The 20,996-nt window shown below is 39.0% G+C and overlaps 1 protein-coding gene across 2 annotated transcripts in view; it reads left to right on the top strand.

Moving 5' to 3' along the window:
- LOC121951497 (la-related protein 4B-like) overlaps positions 1-20,130 on the top strand; it is a 40,656-nt gene extending 20,526 nt beyond the window's left edge. The window contains exons 5-17 of one of the 2 annotated variants that reach the window (XM_042497839.1): positions 1,268-1,346; positions 3,973-4,109; positions 4,652-4,753; positions 7,043-7,155; positions 7,921-7,974; positions 9,716-9,922; positions 10,560-10,666; positions 10,917-11,180; positions 12,117-12,141; positions 12,782-12,952; positions 13,901-14,091; positions 14,612-14,723; positions 16,276-20,130. In XM_042497839.1, coding sequence (XP_042353773.1) covers positions 1,268-1,346; positions 3,973-4,109; positions 4,652-4,753; positions 7,043-7,155; positions 7,921-7,974; positions 9,716-9,922; positions 10,560-10,666; positions 10,917-11,180; positions 12,117-12,141; positions 12,782-12,952; positions 13,901-14,091; positions 14,612-14,723; positions 16,276-16,686 — 1,973 coding nt within the window. In that variant the 3' untranslated portion in view covers positions 16,687-20,130. Of the gene's footprint in view, positions 1-1,267; positions 1,347-3,972; positions 4,110-4,651; positions 4,754-7,042; positions 7,156-7,920; positions 7,975-9,715; positions 9,923-10,559; positions 10,667-10,916; positions 11,181-12,095; positions 12,142-12,781; positions 12,953-13,900; positions 14,092-14,611; positions 14,724-16,275 lie in introns of both variants that reach the window. The other variant, XM_042497838.1, reaches the window with a different exon arrangement.
- Positions 20,131-20,996: the final 866 nt, after the last annotated feature.

The following is a 20,996-nucleotide window of genomic DNA, read 5'->3' as shown; positions in this document are numbered from 1 at the left end:
CCCATTTTGAAGGTAAAACAAGCGTAGATTTCTTTTTTTAAAAAATTATTATTCTGCATATCTGTGGCTGTCGGAGTTAAAACTGAATCAAACTTAGAACTTCTGTGAAAAAAGGACAGTCCTTAGTCTTTAAAAATAGTGTCATTAAATAAGCAATGTCATTTTAAAAATTGCAACTGAGTGATTTTTCGTTGTCAAAAGGCTCCGAGCTACAGCAGATTGTGTATACTTGTTCTGATTGGCAGAGCAAGTGAATAATCACAGTTACCAAGAGATGCATCTCCTGTGGAGTGATGTAAGCAGTATTGTCTCTTTATTTTCTTAGTGATTGGAATAACATTGCATCATGTTGTTAAGAGGTGTGCTCAGCCTCAAGTGGCAGAATTTATTGACTGGAGGCATACAGTGACTGCTTAAGAGCTATTTGTTGTTATGATGTTTTATTTATGGCAGTATTAACCTTGACAAGACGTTCATCTCTAAATTCCCTCTACCTGAAAACAATGTCAACACAACATTTTCTGTTTTAAGACCTGAACCTGGATACATTTTCATTCAGCTTTTCTTGATCAGTAAATTTGCTGAAAAATCAAGAGAGGCGAAGTTTTGGTGATCTACTAACAAACATGTTCCATGTTTTGTGTATAACTACACTTTTTGTGTGCTTTTTAATATAAATTCTTCTTGAAATGTGGGCATCACTGCTCTGCCTCTCCCACATCCTGCTTTAATTTCAGTTTGTTTTATTCAGCCTTAAAATTCTGACATACTTTCTGCAATGAATGTCCACAGACAGCTGCGGACTCGTAGCAGTCGTGCAGACACACCTGCAATTCTGTTCATGCTACAATTGAGGGTCCGTGTCAGTCTAGTATTCCAAAAATGCACATTACCCAATCCACACTCCCTTCCAGTTGTCCTGGCTGTATTTGTGATAATTTAACAATGAATTTTATAAATGTGGATAAAGGTAGATATCCTCACACAGCCTCTTGACAAACCAGCTAGAGGCGCATATGCCACCAACTGGACTGGAATGTGGAACAAGAGATTATATTTTGTAACTGAAGCATATGCACTCAGCGCATATCCTATGCGTTTCGTACTGCCCAGACACATATTTTGGGCTGCATGTTGACCTTCGTTAACGCAGAAAGTAAGAAGCTGGCATTAGGTTTCACTGGTATGAATCTTGTTTTGCTCTCTAGGTCAGGGATTAGTTAAGGTGCTCTTTGATTTACCAAAACATCCCTCCGTGTGTCAACAGGCAGCGATCCCCAGCAAGAGAGTCCGCAGGAGGGCTTGAGGGAGCACCTGAAGAAGACCTTGGAGTTCTGTCTTTCCAGGTGAGTTTACCTCAATACTTTCACACCTAATTACACGAAAATGAGCATTTGGGGGTATTTTTGACAAGAAAATGAAAATGTTTGCTTACAGAGAGGTGTCGGCAAGTTTTTTGTTATTTTTTTTGTATGAAAACGAAGCTACTGAATTATTAAGTTAGTCACTGAGGACCTCTAAATTATAGACTTACTTACTTACTAACTAGCCATGTTGTCATCAGTCATTATGTAAAATTACTTTTCTTTGGATGCTCAGTATCCCATTTTTCAAAAGGAAGGGAAAAAAATGCTGAACCTCTAATTGTTAAGGAATTCCTTTTAATGAACAGCAGGCTAAAATCTCAGACCCCATCCACTTTTCTCACTGCTCAGCGACTGTTTCGCACTTGTTAATAGGGAAAAAAAAGCACTTAAATTAAGCCACAGCAAAAAAAATGACCGCTTTTAAGTGATCACTAATGAACACCCGGACCAGAGCAAAAAGGCTCTTGTGGATGACTCAGTGTAATCTCTGGTTATTTTGCCTCATGAAATACTGATGATCCTTTTCGTCGTCAACAACACAACAGATCATCTCACTGTGTTAAAAAGAATGTTGTCAACACATTCATTACATTCACCAGTATCACATTCATCAGCATCCTCCCACCTGTCTAAATTTCTGCATTTACAACTATATGTGGAGTGTGTGTACCCAGTGCTCACATGGCCTTCTACGCAGATACCCAGTGTCGTATAAACTGTGTGGTGGCATTTTGGAGTATCCAGCACTTAAAGTTTATGGAATTTATGGATTTTTTGCAGTTTTCAAAAGTCTGAAATCATGTAAATAAATTGCCTAAAGAGAACTGCAACCTCATCCAATCTTAAGTCCAAACCTCCTCCACAGAGAAGTGGCTGCTGTTGAGTTTGTTGTTGATCTTTTTTCAAGTGCAATTGTTGCTTTCTATTTTTTAGGAGGCATGTTGGAAATGGGTTTAATTTCAGAAATCAGGTTAATTCTCTCACTCCTCTTTTAGCAGAACAGGAAACTATCTCAGTTTTACTTTTTCTTTTGATACAACAGTTTTATTTTATGTTGAACAGCTTGCTTATTACAGCTTTTACCAAAAACATTATTGTTACCAAGAAGAAAATTGTTTTACAGTCCAGTGAAACTTGTAACACACAAACTTCAGCATTATATAAATCACAATAAAATATCCAAAACATATAATAATAGTATACAATAAGGCTTCATATTTTGGCTCATTGCCACCCAAATCCTAATGTGAAAAATGATTTTCAGAAGGTAGGGGCAGCAGATTACTGTACCTCTGGGTCCTGCATTCCTAAAGCCCAACTAAACACACTCACATTTTCTCATTTCCTTTTGCAGCCTAAAACAGACAAGGCATTTTTTCTTTTTTTCGGCTTAGGTGAAGGACATACATTTTAAATTACAGTATTCTGTATTTATCTCAAATAACCTCTGAACCCAAGTTCCAGCTAGCAGTTTTGAAAAGCATTTTTTTTTTAATTGGCAAAATCACACTGTTTATCACAGCCAGAAACAGAAAAACAAAATTTCTGACAGTCCTTTAACATTTTTGCAATGGGATGCGGTGACATAACTGCAGTCTATGAATATCTGCACAGATCCATACAGCAAAGATGACTGCGATCTTCACAGTCTGCAGTGCAGAAAGGTAGAATAACCCCCAACCCATACCCGCATTTTCCATAGGTGTTAATGTTTGACCAAATTCTTAGGTTAAATTGTTTTTTTTTTTTGTTTTGTTTTGTTTTTTGCAAGAGCTGGAGTGCTCAATCATAATGTAATGTGAGTACCCTAATATGGAAATTATTCAAAATGCCAGCCCTAAATTGATAATTAGTGATATATGTCTTTGCCATCCATTTGATGTGGGATGATTGTTTTTCTCTCTTCTCTCTTCTCTCTCTCTCTCTCTCTCTCTCTCTCTCTCTCTCTCTCTCTCTCTCTCTCTCTCTCTCACCCCCCCACTGTGGGCGTCAGGCGTGGTCTGAATGAAAGCTTTATTTTATACTGTTGAATGCCTCTGTGGTGTTGTTGTAACTGCTGGCTTGGGGGAAATCAAGCCGTCACAAAGTCTGACCTTTCTGTGATTTTTTTCTTTTTTTCTCCTCTTTATCAACTCGATAAAGTCAACAAGTATAGGTTTGTGTGTCGTTACCTTCTCCAACAGAGATCTAATAACAAAACCCAAATGACAAAGACTAGACATGAACACAGAGAAACCAGAAGTGTCAGGCTATTGAATACTGGATGAGAAAATATGTGGAGAAAGTGAAACCATAAACACCAATGTACATAACATTTCCTTTGCACAAAACCACTGAGTTCACAGTTAAATAAGCGAAGCAGCCAAGTGTGCTGCAGCTGTAGACTGTGGTATCTGAGAGGTTCACATTCCTATATTTGTTACTCTTGCTGTTTGATGTTCATTCAATATAAAGTTAAATATGACACCTGACAGGTGAGGACACCCTTTACATGGTAATCAGAAGTGTGGTTGACTTAATCTGTTTAATGAAAGGTTCAATTTCACCTCTGAACAGTTACAAGGACGCATATTCTAACCACCTCTGGCTCTAATCTTTCTGTCAGGGAGAATCTGGCCAGTGACATGTACCTCATCTCCCAGATGGACAGCGACCAATACGTGCCAATTGTGACGGTGGCCAACCTGGACCACGTCAAAAAGCTCAGCACTGACGTGGAGCTGATCGTGGACATTTTACGATGTGAGTGTTTACTGATAACATTTTTATCCTCCTCCTCTATGATTTTGCTCACCAACTAGCAACTAGTTAGTTAAAGCAGGATTTTGATGAGAGTTGCTTACCTGCTAAGGAAACTGTATGACAAGACAAACTAACCAGGCACGATGAATTTTTATATCAGTGTGTGGTCGGGGTTGATTTCCCAGGAGAGGCTGTTGAAGTGCATTCAGCAGTCTTATCCACTTGTGTTTGATTTATACAGTAGACATACTTAATTTACGACATAAATGAATCCTGTCTGGCTTGAAACTGCACTTTTATTTATGGCTAAGTGTCAAGATTTAATGTTTGTTTACAGTATCTTGTCCAGTTTCAAACTATAACTTATTTGTTCTGCCGTTTGGCCTCATGTATTAGTGTTTGATCTCTGTCACTGTAATCTGAGACATTCAGGTAAACATTAGTTGACCAAGGCTAAAGAGTTCAAAGTTAAAGGCCAGTGGATGAGATTGTATTTTTTAAAATCCAAACCATAATCTGTAAATGCTTCATTCTAATCTCAGCTCTGCCACTGGTCCAAGTGGATGAGAAGGGGGAGAAGGTGCGACCCAATCAGAACCGCTGCATCGTGATCCTCAGAGAGGTTCCTGAGAGCACGCCCATAGAGTAAGTAGATGTTGCACGGTGTTGGGTCCATGTTCTTTATAGATATTTTTGTCAGAGATTGAACTCTCCCAGCAACTCTCCAGCATTAGAGCCTGCACAGAAGCCATGTTTTTCTTGTCCTTAAATCTACTGTTTTCAATATGGGTGTGTAGAAGGCATGCTCAAAAGCAAAAGCCACACTGCCATGGCGCGTAAGCATTCCCAAATGCCTGTTTTTCAGGGCGCAACAGCTGCGCCCTGATATAAACAAAGTGCACCACGTGTGATGATTAGAACCACTCACATCTTTCCTTTCTTCAATAAATATCAGTCTGTGATAAATATGGAGAAGGAGTTGATAATTTTAGTGCAGGGCTACCCAGAGCTTCACCTCTGTCCCAGGAACCAAAATTAGGCCAAATACAAACTTAAAAACAACGCCAGAAAGAAGATCCGCTCAAAAATCGAAATTGTCCAATTATCCAAACATGTCTGGATGTGTGATCGATGGTTTAACTTCATGATCTAATCACATTTGTCTTCACATAAGTCATCACTTTATCTTTTATTTTCAAGGTGCGCCTGTATGTAATGGCATTAGGCTGTGTGGGTAAAATTACACTAATGTGGCCTTTAAAGTTTTTCATTGTATATCAAATATTATTTTTTTGAAATATTCCTTCTATCTAAGAATCCAGAATAAAAAAAGATGGCCAAGACAAATTGGAAAAAAGGAAAAGAAAGAAAGACATTTGAATGCATTATTTGTAAATCATATCAGTATATATCAGTACCTTGCGCAGTCCAAGCTCTTGGTTGGTGCACTCAGCTCACAGAACACCATCTGTATAATAGCATCGGTTGAATAAACCATGACAGCAGTAGTGTGGTGACAAGGGAGCTCACCCCGCATTCACACATCCAATTTAAGCATCTCACCTGTTGTTCCTCACAGCCAATCAGGATTTTAATATGGAGACACACTGTCCTTTTTTTCCACTAATGCAGCCACAGCATAGGTATCACCCACATACAACATTGCATTTTTTAGGAGGTTTAATGTTACTCTGAAGCCTTTTCCGGCTACGGCAGCAGCCACAGAAAAATCCTGAACATTCAAGCAGCACATCATTTGCAGAATGCTTGTAATATCAGTAAACTTATCTGCCTCAGCATGACAGATCATTTTGTCTCAGCAGTACATTATCAGCTTCGCAGTTTGTCCAATTAATTTTCTCATACATCAATTTTTGTTTTGTATCATGATGTGCCAGTGTTAAAGAAACCTGGCAGAAAATGCTATGTACGTGTGTATTGCAGCTTCACTAATTTTGAATAACATTAGGGATAAAAGTATGAAAGCACGTTTTTTGTGCATTTTCTGCTTTAACATTTGTCATGTGCCGTTGGATGTTTTTATTCTATGTAGTTTGACACCCATGTGCTGACTTTTCAGACCAAAGTGAAATGTCATTCTTATCTATGTAAGTGATATTTATTCAGAACCAATGATGAGGTCAAAATCAAGGAAGGAAACCTATTATTATTATTGTTATTATTATTATTATTATTATTATTATTATTATTATTATTATTATTTATTATTATTATTATTATTATTATTATTGTTGTTGTTGTTATTGTTGTTGTTGTTATTAAATTGTAGTTTTTGTTTATTGTGCATCAACAGCAATACAGGCACATAATTAAATGCATTAGCCACATAAAGTATTCAGAGCCAACTTAATTATTTACAGCAGGACTCAGACATGTTTATTGACCTTAAAGCTATCTACAATCACATTAGCTCACAGAGAATTAAGCCTACAATATAACTCAAATCAAACCCCAAACACAATATGTTTGGGGTTCTCATTTTTTGCTTTAGTCCATTGTTCATAGTGTGTGATGAGTGAGTATGTATGTATAAAAAATGGGGACAACAGTCAGTTTTTGGTTGTGTTTTTAAGCAAAACAAGCCTGTAATCTGCATGTAAAATTCTGGATTATTTTCTCATAAAATTCCTCAGTTACGATAGCTTTGAATGTTTTTAACACACCATAAATTAAATTAATTACACCATTGGCCCTCACACAGAAGAATTAGAAAGATTTTGGATGTTGGAAAATAATCACATCTCTTTTATGTCAAACTAAAGAATAAGAGAGTCTTTTCCCTGCATGACTAAATTCTTAATTTTTTTTGGTTTAGCTTTTATTTACTGGCTGCTATTTTGCAGAGAGGTTGTTTTGGTGCGTCACCATAAAAATAACTCAAGGCGATAACTTCATCTCCCGTTTTGTTTTGCAGGAGGTCGAGGCTCTTTTTAAAGGGGATAACTTACCCAAGTTCATCAACTGTGAATTTGCCTACAATGACAACTGGTTCATCACCTTTGAATCAGAAGCAGATGCACAGCAGGTAACAAAAGTGACACAGTAATATATTTTATTATTTTACTGTTTTTTTTTTATTCGATTCCTTAAAGTTACAGTGAAACGGGAATTGGTATCCAGGGTGGCATTAATAAATTTGACCTCAGTCAAACTGTTTTAGAAATGTAAACAAAGTTTTGCCCTGCTGACATCTAGACATGCGCCTCCCATGATACTGCTCTACTAGCTACTTGTCTCATAAGCTTATGGTGAAATCCTGCTAGGTTAGGGTTCTCAACGGGCCGAAAAATTATAACCCAACCAACCTGTGTGAGTTGACTCAGGAACACAGCCCAGGAGTGTTAGGACCCGTTGGGCTCAGGTTGAGATTGAGAACTCTGTTTAGGTAATTTATTGTTTTCCAGGAAGAGAAAATAAAGATTTTTTTTTTACATATTGAGTGATAACTGAACAATCAATCCAGGGTCAGTGATTTAAATCTTTGGAAATGTGTTTTTTATTTCAGTGTTTAGGATTTTATCATGTTTTCCATTTCCCATATTTCTCACTTTATATGTACAGGATTGTATTTCTCAAATGGCCCATTTTTTTTTCTTTAGACAAATCAACCCCACTGATGTGCCCAATGTTTGGTTTTCCAGACTGATTATACTGATTGCACTGTTAGCAGTGTGATACTTCAAGATTCCTCTAGCATTAAGATGAATTGATTTATCATTTGTACTTCTGTTTTTTGTGTCATTTGAAATCCAACTGGTTATTTAACACTATTTATTTTCTTTTGATAAAGGCATATCAGTATCTTCGTGAGGAGGTGAAGACCTTCCAAGGGAAGCCTATTAAGGTAGGTTGGAGTACGTCACAGCCCTTTACACTGATTGGAGGCTTTCGTCGTGTGTACATACAAATACTGACCTGACAATTTAATACAAAGTGACATCTTAAATCACCAACACTCAAAAGACTTCAGGCGTAACCTTACAAATCCGTTTGGGCTAAATATATTTATGTTTTTCGTATCATCCACTCCTTTATAAACGATAACGTTTCACTGTATGTGAGAGAACTTTACTCGCTGCTTTCTCAGGCAGCTGAGGCCATTGAGTTTGTATTAAGGACAAGTGATATAAAGCTCAGAGCATAAAATACGAATAACTATGGATTTTGGTCAGTTGTTGCCCGATTGGAAGAAATAAAAAGTCTAAACAAAACACTCCCCAAGCATTCATTTGTGCTATGGACTCTGGTTTCAAGTCACAGTCAGCACCCAATTTTTCTTTTTGTTCATTTCACCCACTCTTCTATTCATCTGTCTGTAGGCAGTTCTTCTATTTTTTTGTGATGATAGAACTATGTCACAGTTAGTTTATGTGCTTCAAGCACATCTGTGCTCCCACAAAGTCTTAAATGTTGAATTTTCATTAGTGAAGAACAGGACAAAGATATCCTTCCTCGTGCATAATTAATCAGTGTCATAAAGAGACACATCAAGGTTTTCAGCAGAGAACTCTCAAATCACAGACCTTCACTTAAGAGGTTCGTTTAGAGGTGACGTGACTTCACACTTTTAAGTAGCTCCACTAATGTATGAAAATCCTCATTAACACCACAGAGGAAAAGCCTGGCTGGGCAGAGCTGCTTCTTCTTTCTTTCTATTTTTCTCCCACTCATTTATATAATGCGCTGTGGGCCTGCACACAGACAAAGTTAGATTTTGTTGCTTCTTTCATTTACTACTTTTTATTTACAATTAATCAATACATTTAGTTAAAGAGCAAAAAAGAGACTTCTGTTTCTGGGCCACATTTGCTGATATGCTCATCACATTGTGCTAAATTATAACTGATATGTGTCTGGCTTCCTGTGCATGTGGCCAGCTGTTACCACCAATATTAATCAGGAACAAAACATTAATGAACTTTTTTCAGGCAGTGTGTTTGCTACTAAGTGACTAACCATAAACTAATGGAACAAATGCATATTTAATAACTAATTAGGCAAAGAAAAATATGTAGACTCAGGCCAGTATTGATTAAATGGCTCAAAGCGAAAATTGGGATTTAGTGCAAGATAAATGCAAAACCCTTCACTTTTCTCCCACTTGCAAATGTGTCAGTGGAAGCTTTTTTTTTATCAAATCAAAGCAGACCTTCCTTGATGCCCTACTTTGGTGTTCTATTTGTTTTTGTACATCTCATTTCCTATAATTTCACCCCTAGTTTAATATCTGTTGGTACATTTTTGTATTTGACTGTTAGGTTGAGGTTACATGGGAGGTGCTACTGAACATATAAAATATTTTACTCAATTGAGAACATTTGAATAATTTTTGCACAGAAACATATCAGTAATTTAAAGCTTTTCCTGTTCTGAGCATATGTTTGACTTTCCTTTAAGAAGAAATAAGTTCTTTCTTCGCTTTCAGCCAAAAACCTATAAACTCCTTTGTTGACTTTTTTTATGTCTAATTCTTAGAACATGCATTTATGCAGGCCCCAGTATGTAGAAGATACAGAGAAATGTACAATACATCCATGTTGCTGGCTGGTGCTAATTCCCCACCCTATTCTGGCTTTCTCTACCAGGCGAGGATAAAGGCGAAGGCAATCGCTATCAACACTTTCATGCCAAAGAACGGTTACCGTCCGGTGGAGGTGAACCCATACGCCCAGCAACGCTACACGTCCTACTACATCCCACCGGTTTACAGCCCCCAACAACAGTTCCCCTTATACAGCCTCATCACTCCACAGGCCTGGTCGGCCACACACAGCTTCATCGACCCCACATTGGTAAGCGTTAGCTTGGTACATTTGGACTGGTACGAAAAATGATGCTCAATGTCTTTTCAGAAAGATGGAGCATCAAAACGGATGTTTTGATGTAGTTTTGCTGTTGTTAAACAGTCAATCAATATATCAATATGATGGCTGTTTTTTGTAGAGCCATGCGAGAAAGACAGCTTTGCTAATTGATATGCAAATAGTCATTTTGCGGCTGAAGTAGAAGATACAATTGAAGATACAATACATCAAATTTCCCCTCTGGGATCAATAAAGGATTTCTGATTCTGAAACATGTTTTAATTGTGTGGCAAATGTAAATATCAAAAAAGTAATTCACAGTGTTGTTTTGTAACTGTTCTTTATATGTTAATAACCAGTTTGTTTATATATACATAGGCTAGATTGGCTGATTGGGTGCTTAATTTGGTCTTAAATTCAAACTGATTAGGATATTTTAAGTGCCTCCTAGAACTGGTTTGTTTAGCTACTGCATGTGTATTTCTTCCAAGACTAATTTTCAATATAAAACACAACTTAAAACCATCAAATAAAAAGATGAGGTCCAAAAACTACTTTTTAAGTCACTTTTGATTATTTTGACGTCCTGTCTGTTCAGCTGATAATCTTGTTTTCTGTTTCTCAGGTTGCACCATTTCACAACAACCAGTTCATCAATGGATTTACCACGTCACACAGTTTCAAACCAGCAACATCGCCCCTCACAGTCAGACACTACTCTCCCAGGAACAGGTTGGTATCTGTGACTTCTCATTCACTAAAAAGGGGAAAAAGCAGGAAAACAAACATCACCAAATCCTGCTCTTAGAAAATGTAATGCATCGTAAACTGTAAATTGTCATTTGTTGTGGTTGTTGTTGCAGTCTTAAAATAAAATTGGAATTTTTTTTGCTCATTTCATTTAAACTCAAAGTCCTGAATGTGGCTAAATGTCTGATACATTTTATTTCAGAAGTGTTTTAAATGCTCTTGTTTCCTGCAGGAATCACAGTAAACCTCATTTGAGGCCAACCATCCCCACAGCGGACCGCAGCACGGGCCTCCTGGACAACCCGGGTCTCTTCCCCAGCTTCCCCAGCGAGAGGCTCAACGGTGTTCGCAGCAGTCCGCCAACACGACTCCCCACCAGCCAGCCCAGAACCAGGTTACCCTCCACCGCAGCCTTCCCCCGCAGGGACACCGTGGGCACAGGACGCGTGACCGAGCCCACAACCCCAGACTACTCCCTGGGCATCGGCCGAGGAAGGTACGGCACTGCTTCAATGCACAAGTATTTCTGTGTACCACTAAATACTGCTGCTACCTTATAATAGTACCATGACAACCTGATAATACAGTTTTTTTCCTTTGCTTTTTGACGACTGTCAACTTAAATATTTTGATCGTACATTTTCACCATGTAGATAAACAATTACATTAAAACATCAATAGCAACAAAAAGAAACAGTAGGGCCTTAAAATCTAAATGTTGATATTGACTTGTCTGAAATATTGACTTGTAAGTGATTGTTATACTGAACTGAGTATTGTGTAAAAGGCTTTGCTTTCACAATTAGCTCTGCATTTAAATTGCACAACTTATTTCTTGACTTTGACTATGCAGAAAATGCAAATAGATTTGAGATCATGAACGAATAAAAAAAAAGGAGTTGTGAAAACTTTTTTTTCTCTGATCCAAAACATGTATATATATTTAAGTGCATTTATAAAATTAAAATAACAGTTCAAAAGCTACCACAAGCATCACTATATTTCAAATGAGTAAAACTGGAACTTAAGCTTAAAACACAATATAATGAAAATGTTTAGAAAAAGTGTGTACAAAAATGATGCACCTCACAGTCGTAAAGTGCGTAGTAACACCTACTTGAGACATTTACATTTATTCTGTGGTATAAATGGAAAACAGAGAAAGTCGCTCACACAATCCTTCTCTACAAAATAAAACTCTGTTCTTCCTCTACTCAAACTTTTGAGATTAGATGTACTTCTGTCAGTGTGAGACATAAACCGGTCATTGCGGGTTGTTAAATCAAATGATATAAATACTCTAAAATATGGTCAATGTGATGCAGAAGATCATTTCTTTGTGTGTTTTGGGTGAAGTCATTGTTTCAGACAGAATGGATGTTTGTAAATTAAAGTGTTCTCTTTCTTAAAGGAAAAATGTTTCTGCTTCTAGGAAAAAGAGGGACGAAAAGTTTACAGTAAGTACTTTTTTGGTGTCCTCCTAATGTAGCTTTGGTATTAATTTGACTCTTCTTTTTATGGAGAGACCAATAAAATGGAAAACAATGAAAACTGGATTAAATGCAATTATATAACCGTTCTGCCTACAAACAAAATACAGAAAAGGACCTGGTACCAATAGTGAGCTGAGTGAAATCGAGGCAAACCAGACAGGGGAGATGAGGCATTTATGTTGAATTTGTTATCCATCAGATAACAAACACAGCCAGTCACATTTCCAGATGTACGTAGTAGCCAGTGACATTTAAGGATGGACCAGAGAACGAACAGTACAGGGCAAGACACTGGTGACTTATGACGTGTGTCAACATAAGGAATGTAGCTCAATCCAAATTTTCTAACTCTGAGTTCCTTTAGTGTTTCCTTGGTTCCTGCTTTTTTTTTGTCAGTAATTTAAAATACTCAACATTACAACTGGTGCTTTTTCAGTCAGACTTCTTATCCTGAAGTATGAGAAAGTAAAGAGAAGGACCTGGTACCAATAGTGAGTTGAGTCAAACCAGTCAGTGGAAATGAGGCATTGGTGATCTTTCTTTTCTTTTCTCTCTTTTCTTTCTTAAGTTTTGTGCTGAATCTATATTTGCTGTCACCTTGTAGAGAGTGACGCCTCAGTCGCCGCCTCCTCCTCCCAAACCTCCTTCTCCGAGCTTCGAGCTGGGTCTCTCCAGCTTCCCTCCCCTGCCCGGAGCCGCAGGCCAGCTCAAGACAGACGACGTGTTTGACAACCGGCTGGCCAGCAGCGTAGTCGTGGGAAATGCAAAGGAACGGGTAAGAACTGATACTAACGTAGCTAATTCACTCTTTGTTTTATACTTGTATACAATCTTTCTGAATAAATGTATACATAATTCAGCTCTTAGCATACTGCTGTCATCTTAGTGCACAAATAATATAATCTCTTAAATTCATTATTTAAGCTTCTGTATTTCCGTGCAGCAATCTTCTGTGGCGAGGGTTTAGGTTACAGAGTAAACTCATGGCTGCCACAGTTGATTTTTTGATACGACTACTATGGATTCACAGTCAGGAATATTCTAACTTTACAAAAGTCAATTTCTTAACCGCGGCATCTTTTAAAAGTTAGTAACAGAGTGAGATTCTTCAGCTATCCAATACAAACATAATTATAACAATAAAAGGACAAAGTTGTCTCAGTAAATCACAGAGTTACTCACATTTTTTAATTGTGCAGGCATCTCGCCAGAAATTAAGAACACCTCATAAATATTTATCAAATATTTTAGACGTATTAAGCTTCAATGAAAACAAGCAGTGGTGCTGCATCACATAGAAAAGTCTTAAATTGAATGCGTGGTACAATTGTACAATCTTTCATCTGCTAACTACTTTACCAACGAGATGCCTCACGATCTGTCTGATTCAGCTCGGCGATGTTGGTCAAAAAGAAAAGCTGAAGTTTTACAAAGTTTGGGAAAAAGTGGAGATTTGGTTGAAATATATTGACTTCATGAGAGTGCATCAGACAATATCTAATTACAAAGCGTTGGTTATTTCCTGACAAGTTAAAGGTGTAGGTAATGACATTATCACTTGAGAGCAACTATAACCTTCCTGATATCTCGATTAAAGCTGCACTACCAAGATGCTGGATTTATCCAGTATTAGTGTGGAAAGGTACAGTGATTGATGAGAGTACTACCTCTACTTGCTTCAGTGCTTCACTCTCTTCCTGTGTGTGTATTGCTTTCATTGCAGAATGTAAGTGCTGATTCCAGTACTGGAGGAGCTCTCTCTCCAGCGGGCCCCAAAGAGCCGCTTCGGTCCTCCACCTCACCGATGCCCACAAGCTTCCAGCCCTCGCCGACTACCCCGACCCCAACCTCAGCCTCGACCCTGACCCCAGCCGCCGGCCCACCACACAGTCCTGCTCCCTCCCTCCCAGCAGCGTAAGAACCACACTGACAGTGTTAAATCAGAAATGTAGAGAAGGGTCTGTAAAAACATTTCTACATCTTATCGGGTCACTTTATTCAGTGTCCATGTAAGGAGTTCGGTTGGGATCTGTAGTAAGAGTGATTTCAGTGGGATTGAAAAAATCGTCCACATAACGACAGCTGCTATCTTGCAGCAATTTCATGACATTTGTCCCACTTTCTGGCTGCTGCACGTTAACCACTACGTTCTTTATATGTAATGCGCGTTCACTGCGTGCTACATGCAGCCCTGAGCGTTACATTCAACATGTGTTGCCCTTGTAAGAGTGGATTTCTCTCTTCTTTCTCAAGATTTTTCCTATCTTTGAAGAATGGAGCTTTTCTTCCACATTATTACTCTGGCAGACAGACTGTCTGAGTTCTGTTATCATGTAATTCTTACATGAGTCATTCTGATTGCTCACAATAAGTTCCTGTTATGTTTCACTACCCCTGTTTTTGTTAAGCGTTGTTTGTGGGGGTTTTTTTTCAGGGAGGCGAAGGTGACGGAGGCGAAGCCGAAGGAGATGCAGTTGTCTGTTGAGCGAGTTCCGGGCACTCTGTCCACCGCAAGCAAATCAGTGCAAGTCAACGGTGCTGCCACAGTCAGTATTGATTTCTTTCCTGTTTTTTTCCCTGCCTCACCTCAGTCCTTTCTGATGTTTACCCCCTCTCAGACAAATCAATCTCACCATGAACAAAAGGGGGTAAATTAATCGCCCCTTAATTCTGCTGCATCTCATATTGATTTTGATTACAGTCAACTCCTTGGAAAACAAAAGTTGTGCATTTTGAAAATAGATACAGGTACGAGTCCAAAAGATTCACTTGTAACAATGCAAGGAAAAATTTATCTTCTTTTTTAGAATTGATTACACTTCTCAATCTCCCATAAGGACATGGTGCCTTTTAAGGAAAGTATGGCTTAGACAGGGAAAACAAATCCTCCTTCAGCACTGAGGAAACTCCCCTCGGCTTTGGTTTTTAGCATTGCAGTAAAACACAAGCGCCAAAGCCTGCAGCTGATGAAACGGGAGGAGAGAAAGAAGACTGAGACTACAGACGTGTGTAGGTGTGAACAGAAATCCCCAAAGGGCCTACAAGATGAGGTGAAATGAAATATAGGATACAGCAAATTAAATGCTGTCGACACATTAAACGTTGGGTTAGATAACAGTGCTGTCAAGTTGAACCTCTGAATCTCAGAAAATGTTTGGATAGAACATTGGTAGTAATGGCCATGTTTGTAGTTTGGTAGCAGTGGATCTCTGATGTTGTCAAAAACATCCAGTACATTTTCATTTTCAAGGTATTTGGTATCATTTGTCTTGATGTAGTTTTTAGGTCATATCATCCCGTTATACTATTTATAGTTAAAATAAGTCAGATATTTAATTCACACAATTAGCCAAAATCAAAGAACTCAGACATGGTAACGATGGTCGTATAACAATGTCTAATGATTTATGGTATTATATTGTCCAAGCTATGGTGGAGCTGGGCCTTTAACAGTCCATGTCTTGGTGCCAAACCGTCATGGTACGGATTTCGTGGTTCAGTGCATGCAGCAGCACAGAACACATGGTATTCAGGTGGATGCGCATTATGTGGAACCAGTGCTCTTAAGTGGCAGTTCTGACTGGAAACTTTTAGCTGTACACCGTTGGCAACGTGATAAGGTTAGCACACCAAGCGTATTGGCATGCGAGTCAGTCACACCGTGGTGTGTGCAGATGAAACACCGGGCTTAAGAAACCCAATTGCTGATTCTTGGTCAGCTACAACAACAACAGAAAAGTGAGTTGTGTAGAAGATGATGGCAGTAAGTATGTTTTCATGCACAAAATAGTGTGTTTTTTGCCCTTATTCTGAAAAAGACAATATTCCTACTAAGCTGTTAACATGTCTAATGAAAATGAATATTCCACTAATTCTCTTGTTTACCTGCAGCCATGCATACTCTGATTAACATGCCCTAACATGTTGTTTATCATGTCAAAAAATATTTTTGTGTGCTGTTAATCAGAGTGGAAACATAATTCATACAGGAAACAATCACCATACTTGCATTAACAGGTGTGCAGAAGGAAATATGGAGGAAATAGGAATAGGAAGGAAATAATATGTTTTATGACTGTGTTGTTGTTTTGCTGCCAGGAGCTAAGGAAGCCTTCCTATGCTGAGATCTGCCAGCGGGTAAAGGACGCCCCGACATTACAGCAACCACAAACCCCCAAGGAAGCCAAGCCAGCCTGCACCGCACCCGCAGGCGAGGAGAGGAAGTGCCCCGACGCCACCACCCCTGCAGGGGAGGCCAAGGCCAGAGAGACATACCCTCCCTCCTCCAAACCCGGCCCGGCGGCCGTCACACCGGGCAGACCCCCGAGGGAGGCCCGAAGGCCGGCTGGGCGTTGGGCCTCCCCGCCCCCACACCCAGGGAAAACCCCCAGCAAAGATCCCCACCACACCCCACCAAAGTCCCCGCAGGAGGGTGCCTCCCCACACCGCCCGGAGTCCTCCAATCCCCCCCAGTTACGCTCCACAGATGCGTTTAAAAAGAAGAAATAAAAGTCAGGGCTACTCAATACTTATATCCCAGAATCACCAGTCACAAGAATAGAGGACGCCTTCTTTTCTGGATCAGGGCTTGCAGACAAAAAGCACTTTACTGTGCATGTAGAGCACCGTTTCATTCTTTTTATTCTATTTATTTGCTTTTTTTTTAATTCTCTGTTTTATTTCTCCTTTTTTCTTTTTGCATTACGTAGTTGTGTCAGCCTGTAAGTCGGCACAGACAACACTGAAATTTATTCATTCTGTCCAAATGGCCTTGTGGGATTAAATTAGTCTTGTGTGCGAAGCAGCAGGGCATTGTTGGAAGCCACCCCAGTGGATGATGGGAAAGAGTGCGTAAAACAGACTCCACCTTGTTTGGCTCTCATAGTGAGGGGTTTGTTTGCATGTTGAGTGGCACTGTTGTGCAACTTTATGTAGCTTAATTATGGGTCATAGTTAGAAGATGTGTTTTTTAATACATATTCACATCCATATGCAAGACTTAACATCTTAATGTCGTCACAACAGGACTCGGATCCTTTTGGTGTATATCGCCTCAGACTGATTTCATTTGTTCTATTTTTTTCAGATTTATTTACACAAGATGACTTTTGTTGATGTTTTTCTTCTTCAGCAGCTCAGCTTTGTCTGTGGACTATCGGTACAGTTACTCCTGGTAATCACCGCTGGGTGCCACCTCAGCAATGTCTTTCTCTGATCATTTTGTCTGTAAAAAATCACCTCCCTCTGCTGTGTTGTTGATTTTACTGTTTGCTAACACTGCTAACTAGGTAGCTACATCGCATAGCTTGTATCTAATGGCCGTGATGTGATATAAGTGCTGTTTTTAGCATCAGACAAGAAGGGCATGTGATTATCCGCAACCAAAAGACAAATTAGGCATGGAGGCACCATGTTGTCTGCCAACATTTGTTTGTTGAAAATGTCCGGACGTGGTTTAAGGTGTTTTTTTGTTTGGTTTTTTAAGTTGCTCGCAGTGTGTGTGAAGACATCTAAATTATCGGGGGAAGCTAAATTTTCCTGGCATTGCGTTTTTTGGGAAAAGCAGAGCAAGCTCTCACAGCTGCCAAGCTCTCCTCTCTTCTCATTTGTAAACTGTGGAATAAAACTTTGAGCAGGCACATACTGTCGAAGGAAAATGCAGGGCGCATTGTAGGCTTAAAATCCAGTTGTGATGATAAAACGTCCGCTTCCTGTCTGAAGCGATTCGTCCCACTCTGTAAGAGAGGAAACACTGGTGAGTTGCATTCAGAAAGAAGGAAATTAACACTAGCTACCATTGAAATGCTCAGTGTGATTGGTTGTCATAAGGGGGAGGCGCTCTTGTTCTGAACTTCTGCTGAGACAGCACGACTCTTGAGGAGAAAAGTGTTTGTTTCCTGCCTGAATTCAGAGTGGAGTTGTGGTACAGAGAGTTGACAGTGGGAAGTTTCGTGTTTTTTTTCTTCTTCTTGGTGCTAGAAGTCAAATCCTGGAACCTGTTACAACTCATCTGATTTTGTATATAGAAAATACTTGATTTACATCGACAGAACTTCGTTTGCACTGTTAGCGTTTTCTCTTGACTCACAGGCAAATTGATCATCCTACCTGAAGCGAAAAAGGGAATTGTTTCTGAAGGGAGGAAAAAAAAAAAGTAAATTCCATTTTCCAGGAGCAAATGAACCCTGCGACACCATCTCTGTGGACACAATCGCTAAAGCCTTTTTGTTTTCGTTGTTGTGCCTTGTGGATGCCTGTTGAACACACTGTGGTGAGGAATGGACGTTTGTGCCGCGTCTTAACAGATTTTTCTAGCTTGTTGTCTTTTTGCCGGCTCGTTGCAGATGCTAATATTAATTTTTTGCTAAAGGACTTGGTGCTCTTATAGGCATGCTGTGGTTTGGATTTTGGCCTCTTGTTCGGTATCAGTGAGGATTTTCATTAAAAGAGTGCTTGTAAAACTGTTGAACATGGAAAGTGAGACGCTTGAATAGACCTAGAATGTTTCACTGAAACTAAGCTGATGGAGGTGAATGCTGAGTGGGTTTTTTTGGAATGTAGTTTGCCATGTCGGAATGTGAACGGGATTTTGTCTGGAGTCCTGTCGGGGCTCATTTGTTGAACCAAACATCCTTTAAAAAAAAGCGTTCAACAAACAGGCAGACAAGAGCAGTTGGGTTTACAGCAGGAATGTGACGAGGGAAATCTGAAACAGTCGTGTTAAATTCATCTTCAGGATGAAGATGTTCAGCTTCCCCCTCTTCCTCTGCGCAGTCTCTACCACTGGGGTTGTCTGCTTTATTTTTCTGTCAGCATGCTCTGTCGTCAGTTTGTTCTTGTTTGAGTTTTCACACTTTGATTTATGTGGAGTTATTTCTGGAAAAAAAAAAAAAGAAAGATTGACCAAAGCACACGGCCCCTCTTACTGCTTCACTCCTGTGTTCCTGGGAGAAATTGCACCTGACAGGACTTAACTTAAAAGCACAGAGTTTTAAGGGTAAACAACCTTTTTACGTCTTTTACTCACCTTGGGCCCGCAGAATGTGCCTCAGGATGAAGACGCTAACAGTTCGGGCTCAATGGGACTGAATCGAGCAACATTTTGGAAGACAGCTGTTTGTCAGGGAGCTGGTGGAACATTGGAACAACAGTGAAGTAGCAAGACGTTGAAGCAGGGAGGAAACTTGTGTTAAATTGAAGCTTTGGTTGGGAGGTCTGTCTACTGTAGCAGTCACTTTGGCAGATAACCGACCAAGTCGTGGATGTTTTACTGTATTCTAAAAATGTAATTGGCTGGCAAAATAGTGAAAATCATTACTGTAAGAGTTTTGAAATGACTCCAAATAGCAGACGCATGACTATACTATAATTGCGAAATGTCAATAGTTAGTGTTTTGGGGGCGTAACTGACTTGAAGTGAGTTTCCCTCCCTGATTATCAGTCGTGTGCTGGGGTTTAATCTTTTGTAGTTGTCACTTCAGATGCAAAACACCCTTAAAAACCACTGTACTATACACAATATCTGTTTTTTTGGGGGGGGGGGGGGCACAAACCTACACGACGTGGGACCTCACATGTCTCGCCAAAGTCTTCCTGCAACAAGAATCATTCTGGGTAATTCCACTGAGAGAAAACAGGCCATCTAGAGAGGGGAAAGCTTCATTTAAAAAGCCTATACTCCCCCTCAGAGCTGCTTCTGATTTGGACGCAAAATCTTGAGTTTGCTTAAAAAAAACAAACAAATATATATACATATATATATATATATATATATATATATTTTTGATTTTTTTTTTTTTTTTTTTGAAGGACTGAGATGCACTTGGATGGGTCGATTTTTTTTTCTCATCGGTGGAAATGGTAAAAGAGATGAAAATGCACCATATCCACTTATTTATAAACCAATGCTGTTTATTCCATGAGAAATATCGTTAAGTTTTCTTTTTAGGGAGAAGAAAAAATAAATAGAGATGCATCGAGGTCTCTCTCTATATATATATATACACACACACACAAAAATGTAAAAAAAAATTCCATCCAGTGTTTGAGAAACTTGAATTTTATTTTAAACTTGAAAAATGACTTTGCCTTAACTTTTATACAAGACAAGCATAGAGTTTATTTCTTTTCAAAAAAAAATCCCCAAATTGTTAACGAAGTGACATGTGGAAAATACTTAGTTGTACCAGACGTCACAAGTCTTACTGAGAGAGCGCGAGAGAGAGAGAGCGAGAGAGAGAGTACAAATCTAGCAGCATTTTCTTTCTTTTCCCTTTATCTTCTTTTTGAAAAATGTACGAAAAATTAACTTTTTGATTGTTCTTTTTTTTCTCGTAGTTTCAGGTTGTTTTGTTTTTGGGGGAAAATATAAACCTTGTAAATGCAAAACTAGTCAATACTGTATTAAATTTGTGCACTTTGAAGTGTGTGCTTTGCTTGTACAGTTGTAAATACTCAGAAAAATATAAGAGGTACCTTAAAATGATAATAAAAATATATTGATCTTGTTGAACTATTAATGTCGCTATCAAGCTGGATGTAGGATATAAAAAAAAAAAACTTAATGTTGTGCTTTTGGAAATATTTTTCTTTAAATTTTTTTAAAAACATTTTTGTTTGAGTGTGCAGAGTTTGAATTCTGCTCCTCTGTGCGGGGTGGGCACCTTGTCTGATTGTATATTTTTTTTTGTTTTTGTTTGTTTTTCATTCCATTTTTTGTACGTGTGGTCGGTTGCACCTGAGTGTGCAGGTGTGTCCTTTATCCCCATGCCCCCCCTGACTGTGCACTAATTAGAAAGAGCCTGTGGTACTGACAAGCA

This window comes from Plectropomus leopardus, chromosome 12, assembly GCF_008729295.1.
Source record: "Plectropomus leopardus isolate mb chromosome 12, YSFRI_Pleo_2.0, whole genome shotgun sequence".
NCBI classification, from domain to species: Eukaryota; Metazoa; Chordata; class Actinopteri; order Perciformes; family Serranidae; genus Plectropomus; species Plectropomus leopardus.
The sequence above is the reverse complement of the archived record's forward strand: the minus strand, read 5'-3'. Positions and strand labels throughout refer to the sequence as shown.